Source organism: Elephantulus edwardii, unplaced genomic scaffold, assembly GCF_000299155.1.
Source record: "Elephantulus edwardii isolate Elephantulus edwardi_28Jun2011 unplaced genomic scaffold, EleEdw1.0 scaffold00246, whole genome shotgun sequence".
NCBI classification, from domain to species: Eukaryota; Metazoa; Chordata; class Mammalia; order Macroscelidea; family Macroscelididae; genus Elephantulus; species Elephantulus edwardii.
Genome location: NW_006399996.1, coordinates 2,079,194 through 2,101,750, shown reverse-complemented (window position 1 = coordinate 2,101,750; position 22,557 = coordinate 2,079,194). Strand labels below are relative to the sequence as shown.

General features: G+C 50.6%; 3 protein-coding genes and 1 pseudogene across 3 annotated transcripts; all 4 read right to left on the bottom strand.

Annotated features, from left to right (window-relative positions):
* Positions 1 to 414: 414 nt before the first annotated feature.
* CHRNB1 (cholinergic receptor, nicotinic, beta 1 (muscle)) lies at positions 415 to 10,748 on the bottom strand. Its single transcript, XM_006899121.1, has 11 exons — positions 10,688 to 10,748; positions 10,464 to 10,603; positions 9,875 to 9,919; positions 9,239 to 9,348; positions 9,024 to 9,132; positions 8,495 to 8,642; positions 8,006 to 8,215; positions 2,043 to 2,266; positions 1,323 to 1,504; positions 821 to 968; positions 415 to 555 (listed from the first exon to the last, which is right to left on the bottom strand). Exons 1-11 carry the CDS (start codon positions 10,746 to 10,748, stop codon positions 415 to 417), a joined length of 1,518 nt encoding a protein of 505 aa, XP_006899183.1.
* On the bottom strand, positions 6,574 to 7,237 carry LOC102857619 (annotated as a pseudogene).
* Positions 10,749 to 12,263: 1,515 nt separating the features above from the next.
* On the bottom strand, positions 12,264 to 16,283 carry FGF11 (fibroblast growth factor 11). The gene is made up of 5 exons (XM_006899120.1): positions 15,938 to 16,283; positions 14,144 to 14,254; positions 13,851 to 13,954; positions 13,097 to 13,295; positions 12,264 to 12,815 (listed from the first exon to the last, which is right to left on the bottom strand). Exons 1-5 carry the CDS (start codon positions 16,128 to 16,130, stop codon positions 12,745 to 12,747), a joined length of 678 nt encoding a protein of 225 aa, XP_006899182.1. The 5' UTR covers positions 16,131 to 16,283; the 3' UTR covers positions 12,264 to 12,744.
* Positions 16,284 to 18,064: 1,781 nt separating this feature from the next.
* Positions 18,065 to 19,699, bottom strand: TMEM102 (transmembrane protein 102). The gene is made up of 2 exons (XM_006899119.1): positions 19,486 to 19,699; positions 18,065 to 19,383 (listed from the first exon to the last, which is right to left on the bottom strand). Exons 1-2 carry the CDS (start codon positions 19,697 to 19,699, stop codon positions 18,065 to 18,067), a joined length of 1,533 nt encoding a protein of 510 aa, XP_006899181.1.
* Between the last annotated feature and the right edge of the window lie 2,858 nt (positions 19,700 to 22,557).

Sequence of the window (22,557 nt, the reverse complement as noted above, 5' to 3'; positions counted from 1 at the left end):
CAAAACAGAAAGGCAAAAAGAAAATGTGGCCACTAGTTGCAATAGGCAAAGAAAAGCCCTACTAATACTAAATCGGTGTGTTTTTCCAGATATTTTTTCTTTAATTCCGTAAATTCTTGGTAAACACCTACTCTTAAGTACTATGCTGGTGGCATTAAGGCAATCAGCCCAGTTCCTGCCATTCCTGCTTCTTGTTCTTTGACCCATTTCATCCGAGATCCAAGTGTTGAGACCCCGAAAGTCTCTAACTTCAGAAGCAAGCCCAATCAATGCTGCCTTCTGTCTGAGCCCCACTCCACCTTCTTCCCCAGGGAAAGTATGAGAGAGAGCTGTGTTCCTAGTGGAAGAGTTAAGAGGACTCTAGGAGGCTGAGTTGACTCTGGCCCAGTACCTTGGGTCTGGGCCTTCCTGTCCTCAAGGAAAGGGGTCGGAAGGAGGCAGGTGGTATGTGGCGTCCAAGAAGATGACGAGGGTCCCGACGCTCGTGAAGATGATGAAGGTCCACAAGAAGAGGCGGTCCACTACCATGGCCACAAACTGCCAGTCCTCTTTCAGCTGGAGGCAGACAAAAGAGATTAGTTTTGAGCTCAGGGCCACAGATACCAAGATAAGCATCTTTCAAATACCCAGAGGAAAAAAGAGGGAGCTGCTGCGTAACAGGGGGCAAAACAGCGATCAAAGGACAGGGGTGGAAAACTTCTCCTAGCCGAGGGAGGTGCGGAAAGAGGAAGACCTCCAATGAGAAAGGAGACCAGAGTCAGGGTGGAGCCAAAGTCACCCAGGTTTTCTAACCAGCTTTGCCCACGCTCACTGGGCTTACCGCATCGTGGTCCTCCTGCTCCTCCAACTGTCGAGCGATGTAGCTAATGGAAGAAACGACCTCCCGGAGCTCAGGGGGCAAGCCTACTGTCCGGCTGGGGCCGTCGATAAATCGCCGCAGGTCAGAGGCAGTCAGTTCAGCCTGGAACCTGCCAGAGGGCGCAAAGACAAGCAAAGCCAACGCTTCGCTTCTAAGCTCCACCCTAACTCCTTTCTCCAACCCCGCACCTGTTCTAAAATCCCAAAAAGGCCCTTTAGACTCTCCCTGACTGCGGCAACCTTCGGCAAAACCTCGCCTGCCTTCGATAACTCCTTCCACCCCTCTACGTTTTAGTTTCCACTGTCCCACAAAGTGGACAGCTGAAGGGGTACTCCAACTCCCATGATGCTCATCCACAGCATCTTCTGGGAAACATTAGGCTCATTTTCGCAAGGTCTTCTGGGAAGTGTAGTTCCCCTAGCTCTCCCTGTTTTATGAGGGATGGATAGATATCTGGATATACCTGTTGAGTCTGGGACAAAGAAAATCACTCGGCGGTTTCCGGATGAAATATTCATCTGTTCCTCTACCCCAGCCACTTCCTGGGGAATCTCTAAGGGCTAAAGGAAGGGGCTCCAGCATCTGGTCTTTGTCAGGTTTGGGCCTCTTTAGACCCAGGTACCGAGGAAGCTTGAGGATGAAAATCTGCAGAGGAAATTTGAACTGTGTCCTCAGGCTTTCAGACCAGAAGGGAAGCAGCCAGCCACAAGCCCACCATTTTCCAATTCCTGAGTCTGATTCCACAGAGCTACACAAACAAGGAAGAGGCACTACAGAGCCTTAATACTTCTTATTTTGAAGGTGCTGTGACTAGAGACCCCAAAGACTACCATTTTGGTATTACCCAACTCTGAGAATGTCTCTCTTATACTCAAAATGGATAATACTGATGAAGAAGTTATGGGAAACGGTAAAAGCATATCGATAGGAAGATAAAATTAACTGTGCCATGTCTTATCTGGACAAAACCCAAACAGCTAAGATTGAGCATTAACACAGAGGTGGGAGGGTGGCATCGCTCTAAGTGGCCCTTAGAACAGTAGATCTGAACCGTGTCTTGTCCTGCACCATCCTCATCGTCTCAGACATTGTGGAGTAGAAGATACCATTATTTGGTTCATTTTACAGATAAAGAAACTGAGGCACAGCACTTTCAGTGGCCAGGGTGGGAGAGAGCTCTTACCTGTCGAACCCAAAGAGGCATTTGGTGGGTGTGAGGTGAGCGGTGATGCAGATTGAGAACCACAACGCTGAGGATGACTGAGAAGGTGACGAGGACCATGGTGAACATAAGGTACTTGATAATGATGGGTACGGATAGGGAAGTCTCAGGCACTTTGTCTGCCAGCAGCAGCAGGAACACAGTAAGGGTCAGTAGGGCAAAGATCGAGAGCCCCATTTTCTCCCCTGGGGGTTCAGAGAGGTAAAAAAAGAGTTAGGCTTTGTCAGAAGGCAGTCTCTATGGCACAGTCAGCAACTGGTTCCAGCTTTCCCTGGTGTTTAGAAAAACATCTGCATACAAATGATTACTCCAAGTCCAAAGTCAAGACTATTCCCCTTGAAGTCCAGAATTAGCACCACCCAAATACCTAACCTCACCAAATGTCCATCTTAAAAAAGTGCACTGCCTGTTCAGTTCATTCCGACTCATAATGACTTCCTAGGCCAAAGCAGAACTGCACTGAAAGGTTTCCAGGGCTGTAAATCTTAACGGAGTAGACTGCTGCTTCTTCTTTCTTCTGAGGAGCAGTTATTGGGTTCCAACTGTTGACCTCTTGGCTAGCAGCTATACTTCTTTACCACAGCACCACCAGACATCTCAAATGTAACATGTCTCCAACCCGCAAATATTTTCCCCCTCCCCTAGTCTTCACCATCTCACAAATGACAACTCCCTCTTTCTTGGGGTTTAGATCTAAACCTTTGGTTGTTGTTATTATTGATTGCCATCGAGTCGAGCACAACTCATAGTGCCCCTATGAACCAAAGGTCTGAAGCCTTCCTATAACCATCATTGTTTCTCCAGGTTCATAGAGTTTCCAGAGGCATGTGGTTTAGGAAGTGGATGCCACTCCTAGAGTCATCCTCAATTCATAGTGCAAGGTTCAGGTCTATTGTGCATTGAGTAGCTGTGAGTCATAGTTGACTCAATGGCACCTAACAACAGCAACATTCCATATGCAATCTATAACAAACTCTATTGACTCATCCTTCAAAATATATTCTGAAACTAATGACTTAACCACCTCTACCACTACCACTGGGACCCAAACACCATTACCTTACGTGCACATTATTACTTAAGACCTCCTAACTGTTCCCCTTACTTCATCTTCTTTTGCAGACTTTTCTCTACTGATCTTATTAAAATGTAAGTCAGATTATATCACTCCTTTCCTCAAAATCCCTGTAGGACAGCAAAAAAACAAATGCTGGCAATGTTGCAGAGAAACTGGAACCCTTATTCACTGTTGGTGGGATTGTAAAATGATGCAACCACTGTGGCAGGCAGTATGGTGCTTTCTCAAAAAGTTGGAAATAGAAATACCATTTGACCCAGTAATTCAACTACTGGGAATATACCCCAAAGAAACCGTAACTGCCACTCAAGCAGATATATGCACATGCTTATTGTGGCTTTGTTCACAATAGCAAAGAGTTGGAAACAACCCAAGTTCCCATCAAGAAACGAATGGATAGAGAAGCTGTGGCATATTCACACAATAGAATACTATCCTGCATTGAAAAACAAGGATCTCATGAAATATTGTACAAAATGGGTGACTCTGGAGGACATTATGCTGAGTAAAATATCTCAGTCACAAGAAGACAAATACAGCATAGCGCCATTGTTATAAAACAGGACTGACATGGGGATTGGGGAGAAACTAAGAAAAGGGGATAAATAACCTACAGAGCATTGAAACAGACAAGAGAGAAAACTGTATAAAAGGAATATATGATTAGGTATTATTGGCATGCAAAGAATCCAGAATAAGAGCTGCATAGTAAAGTGGTCTGGGGTGGGGGTGGGGGTCTGTATAATAATGAAAGAACTTTTTTCCCCAAAGAAAAAAGTGATCTGAGGGGGAAGGGGGCAGGGAGGAAAATGTGCAGCAATGAACGGTTGGAAACCCAAGTTCTTTATAAACTTTCGTTGTTTTTGTTGTTATGTGCCATCAAGTTGTTTGTGACTCATAGCGACCCTATGTACTACAGCCCTAAACCCTGCTCTATCCTGTGCCAGTCGCATTGCCTCTGACACACCCATCCCAATTACCCCAGTCACTGAATCAATCCACCTCATAGAGGGTCTTCCCCTCCTGCACTGTCCCTCTACTCTACCCAGCATGATATCCCTCTCTATAAAGACCTGTCTCTCCTTACAACATGTCCAAAGTATGTCAGACGAAGCCCCAGAATCCTTACCTCCAAGGAGTAGCCTGGTTTAACCCTCTCTAGGATGAATCTGTTTTCTTGGCAGTCCATGGTACATTCAATACTCTTCTCCAGCACCACAGCTCAAAGGCATCAATTCGCCTTCTATCCTCCCTAGTCATTGTTCAACTCTCTGATGCATAACAAGTGATTGCAAAAACCATGGCCTGTATCAGGCGGACCTTAGTCTCCAGAGAGACACCGTTGCTCTTGAGTACTTTAGAGAGGTCCCTAACAGCAGAGTTTCCCATCACAATACGTTTTTTTATTTCCTGGCTGCTGGTGCCAAGAGTGTTGACTGTGGAGCCAAGCAAACTGAAGCTGTGAACAATCTCAATCTCTTCGCCATCCATCCTGATGCTACTGATTGGTCCAGTGGTGAGAATCTTTGTCTTCTTGACATTGAGCCTCAGTCCATACTGAATGCTGCAGTCCTTGACCCTCTGCAGTAAGTGCATGAGGTCCTCCTCAGTTTCAGGGAGCAGGGTTGTGTTATCTGCATAACGCAGATTGTTGATAGATCGTCCACCAATCCTAACGCCACGCTTCTCCTCATAGAGCCCAGCCTCTCAGATAATCTGCTCTGCATACAGGTTGAAAAGGTATGGAGATAGGACACATCCCTGGCGTACACCCTTCCCAATTTTGAACCAGGCAGTGTTGCCCTGCTCTGTTCTGATGATTGCCTCTTGGTCCAAGTATAGGTTTTGCATTAGCACAATTAAATGTTCTGGGATTCCCATTCTTCTCAGAGTCAGCCACAGTTTATTATGATCCACGCAGTCAAATGCCTTTGCATAATCAATGAAAAACAGATAAACATTCTTCTGGTATTCTCTGCTTTCAGCTAAATCTCAATTTTAAAAAAAATTCCTTTATGAGCCCAAACCTGATTATGATCTGGGCCTTCACATTCTCTCTGACTTCATCTCCTACTCTTTCCCCCTTCCTTACTTTTCAGTATATCTGCCTTGTTAAGATTTCTTTTTCAGTTAATTTTTTTTTATTTCTGTGAAGGCTTACAAAATAATTTTGGGTTTTTTTCACATAATCAATCATAGACATCTTGCTTTATAACATTATTTACCATTGATGAGTTAGCAAAAGATAAGAAGACCCTCAACAAACAGGATTGATGCAGTGACCCTAACAATGGGCTCAAGTAATGGTGAGGATGGTACAGGATAGGATAAATATCTGAAGTTCATAAAGTTGCTGTGAGTCTCAGTCAGCTCAGGGCATATAACAGTAACAACAATCAGTCTTTTAGCTCTTCAGTGTTTCTTAAACGCCCACATCAGGGCCTTTATATTCACTATTTCTTCTGCTTGGAACATTCTCTCAGATTATCTGCTTCGCTTATAATTGTGCCTCTTTTCCAGTCTTTGTTCAAATATTCATTTTCAGTGAGGCATCATTGTCTATATTCTTTTTTTAAAATGCAGCTCCTACCCTGATTCTAAGCCACTAGTTTCTTTCTTTTTCTGCTTAGCATTTGGCCTCTTCTAGAGTGAATCCTGTGAGAAATGGAGCTTGTAAGATAGCCTGGGTTTTCATGATCTGAGAAGTTTTCTACCTTTGACAGGGGGCGGCAGTCTTACCATTTTCTTATTTTTCTCTGTTAGTGGAAAATATTTCTGTTTTCCTTCCAGAATAGGTTTCTACCTTACACAGGTCCTGGCTTTCATGGGTTTTACTGTATCTGATAGACTTGGTTTTGTATATTTTCTTCGTTGACAGGTCCTAGCTGTTGTTCATGTGGTCACTTGACTCGACAGCACAAACAACAAGAAGCATATAATAGGTATACAACATTATAGCTAGTCCTAAAAAAAATTGTAAAGGGAGCTCTGGTGGCCTAGTGGGTAAGAAGTTGTGCTGCCAACTCAAAGGCAGGAGATTTGAATCTATCAGTTTCCTTGAGCAAGAATGACAGGCAGTCTCTTCCTGTGCAATTTTCAGCCTCTGAAAACTCACTGAAGAGTCAGCTGTGAGTCAGTTTCAACTCCACAGCAATGTCTTTAAGTTGTATTTTTTTGGGTGTTTTGGGTTTGGGTTTTTTTTTTCAGAATACAAAGAAAAGTTTATTGTACAAAATTAAGGCCTTCATACTTTAAGGCTCACCAGAGCTGAAGAAAGACAAGGTAATTATCTAAGTATTTCCACAAAGTTTACTTTCAATATGTCCCTTGCTCTCAACTATAAAATGGCCTGTCCAGAGTTATCAAAACAAATATAAATAAGTTCAAGTCCTTTAAGGAAGACTCCCCCAAGTGTTATTTCTTGGCATAAGTGATCTTCATGGCGTGGGATGGTGTGATCTTAAATCCCTGCAAAGCATCTCGAGCGGCACCAGCTTGCCCATCGTTTTCAAACTCAACAAATGTGATGTCATGCCTGCCAGGTACCAAGCGCACTTCCTTAAATCCAGGGAACTGATTAAACAGCATGGATAACATCATCTCATTAGTTTCTTTTGGTAAATTATTAAGGAATAAAATATAGTTTGGAGGTTAATCAGGGACCTGAGGACTTGGTGTTGAATTTCCTTGAGTAGTAGCTGAATTTGGTGTTCTCTGACCAGGTTTTTGTTTGTGGCTGCTGCAACCTATTCCACAGTTTTTGCTTTCTTTTTCTCTTTGTCAGCAAAAGTTCCATGCATTTTAGAAATACTATCAGAATCTGTTTTACGTATTGGATTCACATTGGTTTGCCATAAAACGGAAATGCCTGTAACTGTCTCAAAGCGTCTGTGGAGGAGCCAAGTTCTTTAAATATAACAAAAGCCTGTCCCCTCATCTTCATGGTCTTTAAAGCCACAATATCTACCACATGGCCAAACTGAGAAAACAGGACATACAAAGACCTCTTCAATTCTTCTTTTTTAATTTTGTCATTCATATTGTTGATATAAATTGTATGATTTGGTCTGATATCCATGCTTTCAGTTAAACTGTTCAAACCACCTGGAGCCTCTGTTTTGGGGTTTTTTAATACTTACTTTTTAAAATTATTATTATTTTATACTGTTTTTTTATAAAGTTCTTATACACTGTTTTCCACACCAGATCTTTCCACCTCCCTCCACCCAGCAAATCATGTGACCCTATGATTACCGCCCCCCACCCATCCTCAACCCTCTGCTCCTATGTTATGTTTTTTAAATGGTAAAAAATAATACCAACATTTAATTCCCACCATAGTTCTGTACAGTAATTGTTCCTATTTCCAGATCAGAAAACTGAGAAACAGAAATTTCCATGTTAATACATTATGCTGCCTAATAGAGAAATGTGGTTATTATTTCTCTGTGAAGTTAAGTGGGTATCTGGAAAGTGGGAGAGGAAGATGCTAGGGATAGAGGGAGGGGAAAAACAACCTAGGAGTTGTAGCGTTTGGGACAGTTTTCTTAGTCAGAAAAGAGGAAGTTTCAGACCCTGGGGCTCCAAAAGAAAGAATTTAAATGTTTCTCTTCCCAGCACAAAAAAACGAGTAGCAGAAAGGAGGCCGAGCCCATACTTAGATGCTTGATGGGAGAGAGAACCTGGGTCCTGATGAGTCTCTCTTTTTGAAAAAAAAACCTTGGTGGGATTCTAGAAGTACAACCATGGTAGCCTGGATTAGCAATAAAACCCTGTCAGAGTTCAAAGAGAAGAGGAAGGAGCTGAGCTACTGATGGGAAGGAAGGCAGGTCCCTTTTCCCTTCACCTGCATCTGGCGGGAGATAGAAGACAAAGATGGCCAGGAGAGTGATGAGGATGCATGGCGCAATGACGTTGACCAGGTAGAAGAGAGGCTTCCGGCGAATGATGAGATAGAAGGTGACTTCTTGACGCTGTCCTTCCCCACCTGCCCTAGAATCTCCCAGAGGCTGGATAAGCCTAGAAGGTTTATGGATAATCTCCCACTGGCCGTTTTCTAGGGAGAAAAAAACAGGTATGGGAGCTGTGTGGTTAGTGCCAGGCATGGCTTACTCTCCCATATCCTCCTCCTGAGGGCCTAGTGTGATAATGGGCTAGCTGTGGACACTGGGCTGGACAGTCAATCTCTAATCACTTTTTAATAAGTTCTATCTCCATATATGTAAAATGTAATCATAATCATCTTGTTGACCACTCAAGTTATATCAGGCATTGCTGGGTCTGTTAGGGATTGGAAAATGTGAGGCCCAGGGTCACGGACGATATGCCCACTCACCAATAAAAGTGCCTTCCTGAATGTTGATTTCCTGCCGATCTTGTCCATCAGCCCCCAGACCTGTCCACAGGACAACTTCTGAGCTGTCATAGTTGTAGGAACTGAACACCATGGTACAGTTCTGCCAGTCAAAGGGGAAGTAGGTAACCTGAGTGGAAGGGGAGGGGTGTTGAGCTGTAAGGGAACTACTGGGGACTGACCAGAGTTCAGAAGGTCATCAGAGAGGACACAGAGCAGAGGAGGGTCCTGGGAGTATAGAGATCATGGGAGGGGATCATAAAGAAATGAGGTTACAGGAAAATCTGCAGGTTATTAAGGGAGGGCACTGGGAAAATGGGAGTGGGGCAGTAAGAGAGGTAGATTGAGAGAGAGGTCAGTGAAAATGTACAGAGAAGATACAATTTTAAAAAAGCAAAAGAGCAAAAAACAAATGAGGGTTGTGAAGAATGATGGAGGAGGCATGGGATCCACTGGAGTGATCCTGAGTCTCCAAGGAAATGGAAGGTCTTCTCAGCCAGGGCCTGCATACCTGGATGCTGCAGCTGCTGCGATAAAGGCCCGGAGGCTGCCAGCGCACAGAACCATCAGAAGTCACCACGACGTTAATGTCCAGAGCGACGTCAAAATTCCCGTCATTGCTGCAGGGAATCAAGTCTGAAGTCAGGTCTGAAATCAAGTGGGGCCTGGGCAAATCTGTCCATCGGGCGGCCCCGCCCACCTCCCAGGCCCTGGCAAGGCCCTGACTTGTTCATTAGCACGACATCTGGTAACCACACGGATTCAGCTGTGATCCGCAGTAAGTCGATGTTGTCATGCTCCGCAGGGTCCCAGCTTAGCCTGTAGTCGGTCCACTCCTAGGGAAGAAGTAGTTAAAGGACCGTCCAGGGCTGGAGGCTGGGAAAGGACTTGGGATACTCAAGAAAGCCCAAAAAGATGGTACAGGGATGAGGAGCAGTCCAGGCACTGGGGAGGAACTGTGGGGCAGGAGGCCAGGTTCTGGCTCTGACTCCATCTTCATTCTTTTAAACCTACATCACCTACGTACCCCTTTCCGGCACCAGACCTATAATTTTTAGTTTGTAAAAATGAGGATACTGTACTAAGTTAGCCTTCAAGACAGAATGTTTCAACCTGCACTTCGAGACTCTTTAGTAGATTGAGTATCAAATTAGTTGTCCCAAACCAGAGTTAAAAAAAAACCCTTAGAATGAAAAATACATGGAGCGCAACTCCCATAATACAGCTTGGCAATGTTTCCATAAGCTTCTGTATAATTGTGAATGTGTTTTCTGAGGTGATGATATGAAATGTATTCCTGGACATTTGAGGAAGTCATAAAGGCAGCGAGATGCCTTTCCCCACCCCTCGTGGACTCCGTACCAGGTCTAAGTACACTTTTGTGCTCATCTCCTCGTCCTTCTCGTTCTAGAAGGGAAAGATTTAAAAGACAGAGGTGAAAAGGTGAGGGAATGGGGAGGGGGGAGCTTTGGCCTGCCCCTTTTTTCCAAGTTACACCCTCTTGAGTCTAGGCCCCGCCTTAAATTCAGAAAACACCCCTTTCCTGATGGAGATACTCCTGTTAATCCATTTACAGCCCTACTTCTGTCCCTCTCTCCACCTGGGTCCATGTCAGACCTTGTCCACGCTCGTAATTCATTCACTCCAGATTTGCCTCCGACTGATTTTAGTGCTCTGTCAGGCACCAAGCTCCGCCCAGTCCTGGCCCCGTCCGCACTGGCCCCGCCTCCCAGCCTATCCGTAGAACCCAGGTTTTCTTGCAGATCCACCCCACCTACAAAGCAGCCACGCCCCCAACCTCCCCACTGGTCCAATTTTTGCTCAATCTCGGCCAATGCCTTGTCCATCTCCCTGCAAGGCCCCGCCCTCACCCCGTACTTCGGTCCTCCCCAAAGCCACGCCTCTCAGCCTGCTAACCAGCTGGACCTCTACCCCGAGCTTGAGACCTCACCAGACTTATAAGTTGCGCCAGAGTGAGGCCAACGCTGACCCGGACGCGGTCTCCCACCTCCCGTGCCGGACGCACCGAGCTGTCATAGCCCGAGAAAAGTTTGTCCCGGAGCTGGCCTTCCGCCTCCGAGCCGTGGACGCCTGGGGGGGAAGGAGAGGACCAAGTGAAGCCATGGTATCTGGCCACTACCCATGCCTGTCACTGACCCATCAGGACTTAGTTACCCGGAGAAAGTGGCGCCCCCAGCAGCAGCAGCAATAGCAGCTCCAGCGCCCTCCGGGCCATAGCTCAGCCTCGTCGCCCGAGTCGGCTCCGTAAGCGGCCGCGATTGCCAGCACGGGAAGTGACGAGGTTCCCAGGAATGTGCACCTGTTGTTGGGGGGCCGTCGCCAGCCCACCGCCCCGCCCCCAGGCCTTGGTCCCGCCTCGAACAACTGCTGGTGCCCGCTACCCACAGTTAACAGGCAAAACGTAGTTGTAGAAATCGTCTTTAATTGAGAAAGCGTGGAGTGGAAACCTGGTCCCCTGGGAGCCAGGCCAGCCAGGAGAGGGCGGAGCCTGAGCGGCTTTTGGGTGAGGGGAGCATCTAGCCCTCGGGGTACAAGACATCAAGTAGAAAGAGCCTGAGGAAAAGTGACCAGCTTGCGGGGCCCTAGCTCCTCCCTCAGGGCTTTTCCTCTCTCAGCCCTGATCTGTGGCATTCTGGAGGCTCCCTCCTACTCCACTAGTTAGTTCCAGGCCCTCCCTAGCTCTCCGTGTTTTCCAGAAAAAGTCTTGCCAGGCCCTTTTTGAGTACCTAAAACCCAGCTGAGATTGTAAGCAAGCTGTAAGGTGAAGCAAAGACTATTCCTTTAGAAGCTCTGGGGCTAATGAGGTCTAGAGAGAGGCCCTCCGCTTTCCTTGGTCTGACTTTTAGGGGAAAGCAGTGGGACTTATTGCTGAATTGGAGTCTCTTCACTGAAGGTCAAGGCTGTATCCCACTTATTCTTTTCATTTCAGACCCATTACTCTAAAGACTTCAGCTTTAAAGGGGACCTGGAAAGAATTCCAGCTGAGGTAGCTAAGTGTTCACGTTTCCCCAAAACTCAGGCCCACTCTGCCATGGTTTTGGATCATTCCCCATCCAAGAATCCCTATTTAGAGCTAGAGATTTTCCCAAAACTCTCCTGTCCCTTCCCAGACTCTGTCCCCAGGATCCCAGGAGATAGAAATGGTATTTAAAAATAAAGTTAGCATTCTATGTGGAAGAATAAAAAATTTCTTAAAATTACCTAGAAAAAAAAAGTGATACTTAATTCATCCTGAACATTAATTCTTTTTGAATCACAGCTATATCCTTTCCAGAGCCCAGGCTTAAAGGGTGTCACTAAAGAAAGTGGGAGTTGATCTAGAACTTACTCTAGAGCAATAATATGGCTATATAGGCCCCAGTTCTATTCTGGAGTAAAGGGTTGGTTGTTGTGGTTTCTGTTGTAGAGCTGACATCAGGAGAGAGCATGGCTCCACAGGGGTCTAGAACACCAAGCTCCAGCACTGAGTGTCTTTGGGATAGGGAGGTTGAGCCTGTGGTGATGTGACACTGCTCCAGATTCAGGCCAGGCCATGGTTAGTTGGGCAGAGCTCAAATTCAGTTTCCTTCTGGAAACCAGAGGTCTGTCTGGGTCAAGAACAGAAAGAAGCCTGATGGATTCCGAACAATCTGGCAGCCTGCTTGTGTTCCAGCACAGAGCCTTGGTGCAGAAATGGCCCTGGCTGGGGTACCAGCTTTTCTAGAATTTGTCCTCTGGCCAGAGTGCCTGATGTTCCAGAACCTGTCCAGATCAAGGCAGAAAGTGGAGTGGGCAAAGTCGGAAACTAATCCTGAGCTCCGATGGACCTATAACTCTATGGCTCAGTGGCAATGAAGAAGGGGCATTGGGCTCCAAGAACTGGCAGAGCCTGGATGGGGGAGTGTTTATTCCCTGGCTCTGTCCATTCTGGAAACCACTGCCATTCCAGCAAAAGGTTTTGGGTTATGTGACTATAGAAGAAGAGTCATTAGCCAGGTGTCATTTTCAGACACCCTCTCTGCCTTCCTCCTAGGTTCATGGATCGGAGGGTCTCAGAAGTCATAGCTGGCATCTAGGCTCCCCCAGGAAACAGCACCTGGTAGGACCTGGCTACTCAGGGCATGAGATTGACAGGCAGAGGTGAGAGCGGGCCAGGAGCAGGGCTGAGAGGCGGCCATGGCAGCGGCTGGCTCAGTGAGAGTGCAGGGAGCCTCCAGCCCAGAGGCTACACTTCAGGGGGCAGGGGGGCTGGAAGGAGAGGTCTCAGGGACACTGTGGAGAGAAGGCTCCCGGTACATGGCCACTGTGAAGGTGAGAAAAAGGAGCAGGGAGGAAAGAGTTAGACACAGAGGAATCCAGGCAGACCCACAACTCTGAAAGGGCACTTTCCCCCTATACTTGCCCTCTGGGAACCCAATCCTCAACTAAGACGCCTCCAGACCCACAAGACCAAAGTCTTTCTGACTTGGCTGGTCATTGTAATGGTCCACTTGAAACATGGAGCCCAGATGGATGCCAGGTGAGAGTGCAGGTCAAGGTCAACACCCTCCCATGTGACCCACCATTTCTTGAGGCTATACCCACCCTCCAGGAGCTTGGGTACAAAGTGGGCAGCTGCCTTGGTCTTCTTGACTCGGTTTCCCTTCATGACCCGGCCCTCCTTGTCCAGGCCTAGGTACCAGGCCCGGCCAGAACGGCGCTGGCGGTAGAGAGCAGAGGCGTACAAAACATAGTAATTCTCAAAGACGCACTCCTTAAAGCGACACTCAGCTGTGAAATGTGGCTGAGGGGACAAAGACCCAGACAAGCACAGAGAGACAAACAGACACGTCACTGAGCAGAAAGATGCCCTGGGAAGGAACAAGCAGGGATGCCATCCATGCACTCTGACGGGGGTCTGATCTCTGAGTCCATGCAGGAATTGAGCAGGGGAAGGATAAGGAGGATCTGATGGACCTCTGAGAGGTAAGAGCTAGACTTTCGGGGGCCTGAATCATAGACCCTTCTCTTCAATCTACCCTCACTCTTCACCATCTTCTGTCCTGAATGATGCTGGGGAAATAACTAAATTATATGAATAATAACGAAGTCTGGAAGAGGTAGAATGAGAAGGAAGGGGCTCCAGAGGGGCAAAGGGTCGGGGTCTCAAAGATGTGGGGGACATTTGTGGTGCTGCCTGTGGAGGAAAAGGAGAAGCCAAGGAGGTGCTCTTGGGTCACCAGAGATGACAGGCCGTCAGTGAAAGCTGGGGGAAGGGGAAGTCCTGGGCTGCTGAATGCCTGGAGAGGAGGAAGGCTGGGTCTGGAGTCCTCAGGACCCTGGGCGCTCAGCCTCTCACCGAGCTGTAGAGCAGGCCTTCGGCATTCATGGCCATGTAGTGGCCCAGCTTGGCGCTCTGGATGGTGACCACTCTGAGCCCCACAGGGATCAGGTTGAAGTGGGCTAGGGGTGGAGATAGAACGGATGTTAGGACCTCAGGCTTATAACCCCCATCTGACCTCCCCCCACCTCCACTTCTTCCCTTGTGAATCAGGGAAACAGACTGACAGCCACTGATCCTGAAGAAGGACTGGAACTATCATCTCCTTCCTCTACTCCCCCATCCCTCCCTGTGGCTGGTCCCCCTCTCACTGAAGGAGCTCGTGTCCTCTGGGGTGCCCTGGATGCTCCCATCAGGATTCGCCTGGAGGTAGAAACCCTGGCGGCAGAACAGTTTGGTGACGATGCCTTTGAGCTGAGGCTCTGGGGAAAGAGACATTCATCTTTGAAAATGACATCTCTGTTCCCAGAAACATTCTCACACTTGGCTTGGCGGATCACAGTGGGGGTGGGGGAAAGTGGAGGATGGAGGAAAGAAAGAGGGGTCCTGGGGGGGCCCTCAGTTTTCTTAGCCTCTAAACTAGCACTCTTCCACCTCTGACTCTGGAGGAAGGTAGGGTGTGGGGTCTATCTGATATCTCCAAGCCAGAGCTTTCAGTTTATTACAATGTATTGAGATGGCTTAATTCCGCCTACTCTATGGCTCAACCCGAAGGGGGAGGGGAGAAGGAGGGAGGATGAGGAAGGGGGGGAGCTGTATCAGAAAGCAGAGAAGAAAGGAGTTGGGGGGGGGTTACTGAGGGGACTGTGTGTTCGTGGATGGGGTGGGAACGAGGGTCACTACAACATAGGGGCTCCCTCTGGAGGAGGGGGTGGGGCTGGGCCTGCCGCTGACTCAGCACCTGCTGCTGCGCTGCTGCTTGCTTGGCTCTGGTCTCAGCCTGGCCCAGAGCCGGCCTGTCTGACACTGACCCATCTGTCTGTCTGTCTGTCAATCTGCTGGCTCGCAGGGCCCAGTTCTCCCAGAGGCTCAGCCTCTGCCCTTCAGCCAGGTAACCCGCTTGGGGTGGGGGCCATACGGTACAGAAGAACCCAGGAAATGGGGGAAGGGAGACCGAGGAGGTGGAGAGGCAGGCGGAGTCACGTGGGGCCGGGTCCCACTCGGAGGGTGGGCTGCGGACCGTACCAATGAGGAGACCGGGGGCCACAAGAGGAGGACGCCGGGGGAATGCCCCCGGGGACGCTGGGAGCGTGCAGGAACGGGGCCAGAGGGCCTCCCCGCCGGTCCTACCTGGACGGGGATCACACGCGAACCCTCCTTGCTCTCCTCCCCGTCGCGTGCTCTCCGCCAACTCCCCCATCCCCTCTTGTAGGTGGTACCACCCCCAATCTAGGTGGTGCCCGTCTCCAGCCCTGAAACTGTTGAGTTCCTTGGAGCTGAGGGTCTCTGAGCCAGTGAGATCCGCTTTCGGAGTCTCGCGGGGAGTAATTCAGGGGTAACGGGGTATCCAGCTCCCTTCTCGGAGCGCAGGTCACTGGAGGAGGGCGCACAGAGGGGCGGGCTGGTGAGGTGGCTGCAAGGACACCCGGGGGAGAGCTGGGGAGATTGGCCTCGAGCCAGGAGAGCCTGGGCGGGAGGAACCGAGGCAAAGCGTGGAGGAGCGGGAGAACCGGGGCGGGGGCGGGGGCGGGGCGGCGGAGGCGCAGAAACCCTCGGGGTGACCCAGGCGTCCAGGGCCTCCAGCTCCCCCGGCTCGAGAAAGAAGAATCGCGAGAGCCAGCACGTAGGCGGAGGACAGTGGGGGTGGGGACGCTAGTGTTTGGTGGAGGGGGTAGGGACGAGCTGTCAGGCTTGGGGCTCCAGACTTCACCCCTCCAGCTTTCCCCTTGCCCTCGAAAGCAAGGAGACTCGAGGTTAATGGTGAGGAAGAGAAAAGAAACTGAGGCAGAGTTAGGCAGGCTGGGACTTTGCCGTCCTAGTTACCCCTGCCACTTCTGGGGAGACCCCTCGGCCAGATCCCACTCTTAGGAGTCCATGGCTTCAAACAGCTGGGCACAGCGACACCCCCCTCCCCAGCCTTGGGGCTCCGCCCCAGCCGCACTCACCCGGGCCGCGGTCCGGCCGAGCGGGCCGCCCCCCGCACAGTCGCACCTTGGACAGCAGGATGAGGAGCTGCTTCTGGCAAAGGGATTTGGTGCCGCGGGGACACACGCGCCGCTGCGCCGATACCGGCCGGCTGCTCCCGGGCTCCCGGACCTCCCTCTTCTGCCGGATCAGGCTACTGGCCAGCGCCGCCATGGCGCCCCGGGAGGAGACACCCCCAAACCGGCGGGCGCCGGGGTGCGCTAGGCTCCCCTAGAGAGACCCGCTCACCAGGGCATGTTCTTGCTGCCCGGGCTCCGACTCACCGCTCCACCTTCAGGACCTGAGGCTAAGCCCCAGAGTCCCCCCGCAAACGCCAGCTCCAGTCCCTGGGCCCCTGGGCCCTGAGCTCGCTTCCCCGGACCCAGCAACCAGCCGGCCTCTCAGTTACCCCACCTCGAATTTTACCTCCTAATGAAAACTGCCCTTTACCCCGTCCCAGCTTCCCTGTCTCCTATCCCAAAGCCAAAATCCTCAGCATTCCTGAGATGCAGTCCTAATGTCCTAATATCTGTTTTGGGGCCCAGCACCCCTACCAAATCCACTCTTCTAGCCTAATAGGTGTGGGTCCTTTGCTTGAGGATCTTAGCGCACGCACCCCACCGCCTCTGGGTAGGCACCAATGTCAGGGAGGAACCCAACCTTGTTGCCTATTCATTTGCCACTCCCTCAATGAAAAGGGTCCCCCACTTTATTCACCGAAAATCCCAAAAATCTGTCTTAATTTCCAGACTCCAGGTTCTGTGAAAAGGCGTTCCCAGGCCCTTTTACTGAATATCTTTTCACCAAGTCACCCCCATTTCTAGTGGCCCAAGGTTCCAACTGCTGAGCCCCTTCCCTCACCTTGTCATCCTCCACTCCTGTCTAAGTCACCTCCTAATCCACCCTTCCTAACGGATACACCAGGTGGTTGCTTGGGGGACAATCTCGAAATAAGGAGCGTCCGGGGTTTTTTAACCCCCCTCTGGTTGCCCCTTATACTTCCTCCTTGAGGACAAGCTGGTCATGTTTAGATCCCATACCCTCCAATCCAAGCAGCCCCCCTAGTGGAATGCACCCACGTTGTCATTAGCCCCCAAATGTGAGCAGGCCCCCTACTAGTGGAGCTTCCCGCAACCAGGCTCCCTTGCCCTCCCTGGGACCGCCTGTATAGCACCCCCTCTTCCTTCCCCGACGCCCCTCAACCTGTCTTGTCCTGTTAATCCGGCGACGGGCGGCGCAGGCTCCAGCTTCAGGCTTCTCCCTCCCGATGCCCTGTAAGCAAAGCTTCCCCCCGCTCCCGGATTGGCGCCCCGGACCCTTGGAATGGAGTGAGGGTGTCTCTGCAGAGCGCCCCGGTTCGGTGAAGTCGGAGCACTGGGCCAGGCGGTTGGACCAGGCGTAGCGGTGGCGGCTGTGGGAAGCTGGGGCGGCAGAGGCGGCAGCAGCTTCCCCTCCTCCGAGCCTGCCCGGGGGCGGGGCAGGGGGCGGAGACGCCGGCAAGAAGCGGGGGACTCGGCGGGCGGGACTCCCGTGTTCCGGGGAGGCGGGGAGCGGGGGCCGCAGCCGAAGCGAAGCCCCGCGGTACGTCTCGGAGCTTCGGAGGAGCGATTCCATTGATCAGAACTTTGGATACGGGAAAAGATTGGTTTTCAGATAGATGACACCCTGAGAATGGAAAGCGGGGCTCTACTGCACAGGATGAGAATGAGGACAGAACTGGATAAGGAAAAGGGGAAGAAATTGGAGAGATGGTGTCTGGGCTATCTCTACTTTTCTGTGAGCTGAATTGGCTAGACCCGGATCACCTCCCTCTCTGCTTTTTGAGTTTTGTACTGACTCTGAGGAAAGGCCAAAAGAACTGAGGGGTGATGGTCGCCTCGGGCTGTGCGGGAGCACAAAGCGCGCTGGCCAAAAATGAGTAGTGGTCAGCCTAGAAGGGGACGACCCGCGCGGGGGATGGAGTGTGTACGCTGGCGATGCCTTCTGGAATCAGGTCTCTTGAGCACAGTTTGCCCCACCCCCACCCCCTTTCAGGAGTGGGGCAGAAAGTCCCTGCCACATCCCGCTCCCCAAAAGCTGCACTTTGCCAGAGGTTAGGAGCATTGTCTTTAATGTGCCCCGCCCCAGACCCCGGCTAAGCCTCCCCCTTTGCGAGCAGCCTTAGCTTCCTCTACTGCTGCGCGCAAGGCCCCTGCAGGGTCCCCCCGGAGCCGGGCCAGCGCCCCCAGCAGGGCAGCAGCGTTGTCCCCCGCATGGAGTTTCCGGTCGTTCATAAAATAGTGAGGCAGCACCCCAGCTTCGAGCACGCGGACCAGCTCGTCCAGCAGCCCGAGGCAACAGGCCCCTGCGTTCTCCGGCCGCGCCAGGTAAAGCGCGGGGAGCCGCTCGCACGCGCAGTAGAGCAATGTCCGCAGCAGGTAGGGTGCCGCACTTCGGGTCCCCGCCACCAGGGGGCGCAGCAGCGCCTGGGCTGCGGCGTGTGCCTGCAGCAGCGGCTCCGGTACGCGCACCTTGAGCGCCAGCTCCTGGCGGGCAAAGCAGAGCTGCCAGCCCGAGGACCCTGGTCGCTCGGTGCTGCCACCGGGCACCAGGTAGAAGGAGGCCGGCTCCGGGGCCATCGGGCCCGCCCAGGAGTGGCTACGAGCTCCTTCGGGCCAGCCGGCCACAGACACCACAGGGATCAAATCGAAAAGCAGGAGATGGCGCGGAGGCCCCGGAGTGGCCAGGAGGACCGTGGTGAACCCCGCGTGGCGCGCTGCGTGCACTAGCCGCGGGGCACTAGGGATCGGAATCAGGGCCTCGGCGACAGTGGCCAGCGACGCAAAGAACCAGGCTGCCACTTGGGTGGGACATAATGTGGGCCACTCTTCCTGCGCCTCGGGCGGATTCAAGGCCTGGCTTTGGACGGCGGGCTTGGTAAAGTCACCATGCAGTGTTTCCAGTGGTGCGGGAGAACCAAGATCGGTGACGTCACGCCGAGGCGGCTCGGGCCCTGAAACGTCAGGAGGTGGTTTTTCCCGAGACACCTGCAGCTCGAGCTCAGGGACGTCACTGTGCAGGTCATCTGCAGAGCTTGGTGGATCTTTGGCATCGCCTTCGTTCTGGTTTTGGTGGGTGGAGGCACTTCCTCCTAAGACCGGGGGTCCCAGGCAGTCCAGCCATGCCTCGCGGACCGCGCTCCCGCGCAATAGCTCTGGGAGGCGGAGCCACACGGAACCTGAGTCCTGGTCCAGTTGCAGCTCCGGCCCCGTGCCATCCAACGAAAACACCGGCACCAAGAGCGTGAAGCCGGCGTCGTAGTGCGGTCCGCGGGTGTAGGGACCCAGGGGAGCCGGCCCTAGATCTAGGGAACCCTCGCGAATCCCACCACGAAGCAGCAAGAGTTCTGCCTGAGGAGGAAAGCGGGGGTCTCTGCGGTGAATCAGACCTGAGGAAAAGACAAGGGCTCGTGGGGGTGTGGCCCAAGGCGGGGCGAGGCCATGGTGTGGCTGAGAGCTGTGCGCTCCGGGAGGCAAAAAAGGGCACTTACCCAGCAAAGAGAAAACAAAGTCCTTGGCCTGAAGGAGGTCTGGGCCTGGCTGAGGTCCGTTACTCCAGTTCTCCTGCACTCCTAGCTCCTGGATCAGCTGGGTCAGTTCCTGAAGTTGCGCCCCCGAGCAGAAGTCTATGTCTGTGAGCGGTCGGGCTGGGGCGGGAGGTGGCGGGCCCCACCAGGGGGCAACGCCCCAAACCATGGAACTCATGTGGCTCTATGGACTTGGGCTGGACCCTTTCCTTTGTGAAAAGAAAAAAAAAATCAATCACCCTCTATTCTACCCGAAGCCAAGCGAATGTCACAGACACGTTACACAACTAGATAAGGGCCCAGTCCGGGCCCTGGATTTAGTTTTCAAATGGAACCAATACCTCTGCGTCTTTGCCCTTTTCTCTCGCGCCGGTCCCCTCCTCTGCGGATTGGTTCATCTGACTCAGCAGGTGAAAAGTAGCTGTTTTCTCTCTACTCAGGGACAAATAGCCAGTCTCTGCCCTTTGCCTCTTTTCTCTTACCTCTTTTCAGAAGAGAATTAAGGTTTGCTTCTCTAGGGGGTAGGCGCGAGGGTGGGGAAGCGAATAAACGGAGTTGTTGCAACAGGTGACTTCTTCTTCCTGCCCACCTGGCCACGCCCCAATATTGGATCACGCGGAGTCAGAATCTAGTCACTCCTTTCGCCTTTTGAATTCTCAAGCTGCCTGGGAGTTGTAGTTTGTCTTTCGAGCTACCCGGACGTCCGAGCCACGCCTCTGTAGCCTTTCCTCTTCTCTCACAGCAGTGCCTGATGGAAGTCGTAGTTTCTATGGAGATAGACTGTGCTGGGTCTTTACAAGCCCAGGTCAACCCTACACGGGCATTCGTTGGAATTGGGGCACAGATGTAATAGTATGAAGCTCAATAGCAAGCAATAATCGAAGGCCTGAAGAGGTAAATAGAGACCCTTGTGTCCCAAGTCACAGCCGGCTCTGGTGGCCTGGCGGCAAAAGGCCGCATTGCAATCTTAGAGGTGAACGGTTCAAATCCACCAGATGCTCTGCTGAGGAAGAAGGGACGGTCTCCTCCTGTGCCAGTTAGATCTTATTTGACAGTACACACACACAAAAAGAATAATTTTTTTTTAAAAAAAAGAGCCCTAGTCACTTAGATCTAAAATGACCGTTCCATGTAAGTATAACTTCCTTATTTTAGAAATGAGGAAACGGCAGCCTCACAAAGTTGTGGAAATCTGCTCAGTGTCACAGAACTGAGCCAACGTGGTGGTAGAAAGTGGATCCGTGACTGGGTGAGTAGGCATCTCCTCCCATCAGTGATAGAAGTGGCATTAAGCAGAAAAACACAAGAAGTGACTCAGGAATGGCGAGAGAGATACTTACTAGTTATCAAGGACTCCCACTCAAATGTGCATGAGAGAGGGCAAGGAAAATGAAAATTGAATTCAGAGGAGACTCCTAGAGCTTGGGGCAAGGCAATGAAAGATCAAGGCCAGAACATTGCTTTCAGTAATCTATGCCATCAGCCTCCAACGATTTGCTGGCTGAAGACCATCTGTGTTCTCCCTGACCAGTGACTGTCTCCAGAATGGGTAGGCCAAAGTCTGTGGGCTTGACAATTAAGGAGAGATCTCCTCAAAAATTTAACTCAACAAACTCATTGGCTTTGAGGCAGAGCCCACTCATAGCTGACCCTCCAGTAGGTTTGCAGAGGCTGTATATCATGCAGGAGGAGACTGCTCATCTTTCTCCTTCAGAGCAGCTGGTGGATTTGCACTGCCTTGGGTTTGCCAGTGCTACATTCTATCCACTGGTGTTATTATGTGGTGTTGAGTCAGAACTGGCTCATAGTTGACCCTCCAGCAGGTTTTCAGGGTCAGCAAATTGCATGGGAGGAGATTGCCCATCTTTCTGCCACAGAGCAGCTGGTAGATTAAAACTGCATGCCCTTGAGTTGACAGTGCAATTCCTTACCACTAAGCCACAAGAAGACCTCCAAATGAGATCTCAGAATCTAGGGCTCCATTTGAGGATCTCAGGCTTTAAGGGATACTAGGCCTTTTGAAGGGAGTTCTTCCCCTCCCAACAACTAAAGTATTAGTACCTTGGAGTACCATGAGCCCCCAAATTGGGAAGGTCTATTATCATACATATAATTATGACCTGTAGAGTCTCTGAATGATGCAAAGACTGAAGCACTTGTTTACAAGCTAAAATGTCTGCAGTTAAAACCCACCCAAGGGTGCCTCAAACAAAAGCCCAGCAATCTACTTCAAAGATGGCTTCCCTGAAAATCTATAGAGCACATTTTTACTCTGACACACTTGGGTCCCGTCACCATTCGGAATCAATTCAATGGCAACTGGTTGTTGTTGTTTTTTGTTTGGTGGGGTTTTTGTTTGTTTGTTTGTTTTTGTTGTTGTTGTTGTGACTCAAGAGATCAGGGCAGGAGAACCGAAGACTAGTTTCTTTTTCTTGGTCTGAGGTAATCAGACATCAGACATCCCTACATCTTACCTTTTCTCAAGAGCATTAACTCTTAGCTACTCTGTGAAGAACTACATCCCCTAAACATTGTGGGTGTTTTGAAAATGCTGGAGGTAGGTAGGAAGGATGAGAAAGTTTAAGCTCCAAAGCATTGAGATTTTCTGTGATAATAAAAATATTCTAAATTGGTGCTGTCCTGTAAGTAGACACTAGCCATGTGTGGCTGTTGGAATGTTGATAATGTGACTGAGGAACAGAAACTCGTTTTACCTATTGTCAGTTTCAGATTAATTAACCACATTTGGCTGGTGGCTGTTATATTAAGTTCTAGGGCCTTGAGGATAATGGATTTAGCTATGACACTATAGAGGGGGTTGAAGGGCAGAGAGAATTCCAGGCCTCCCTAAGTCCTGTGGGTGACCAGTGTTAGGGCGCTTGGATTGGGTTTAGATTCATATAGATTTCAACCAACCACGGAACATGTCTCTTGACTCTTTATTCCTGATGTACCTTTTTTTTGTCTTTTTCCATGGTCTTCATTATAAGCTGATATCCCCATTTCCTGGCCTCCCTTGAGTGTCTGGGTGCATCT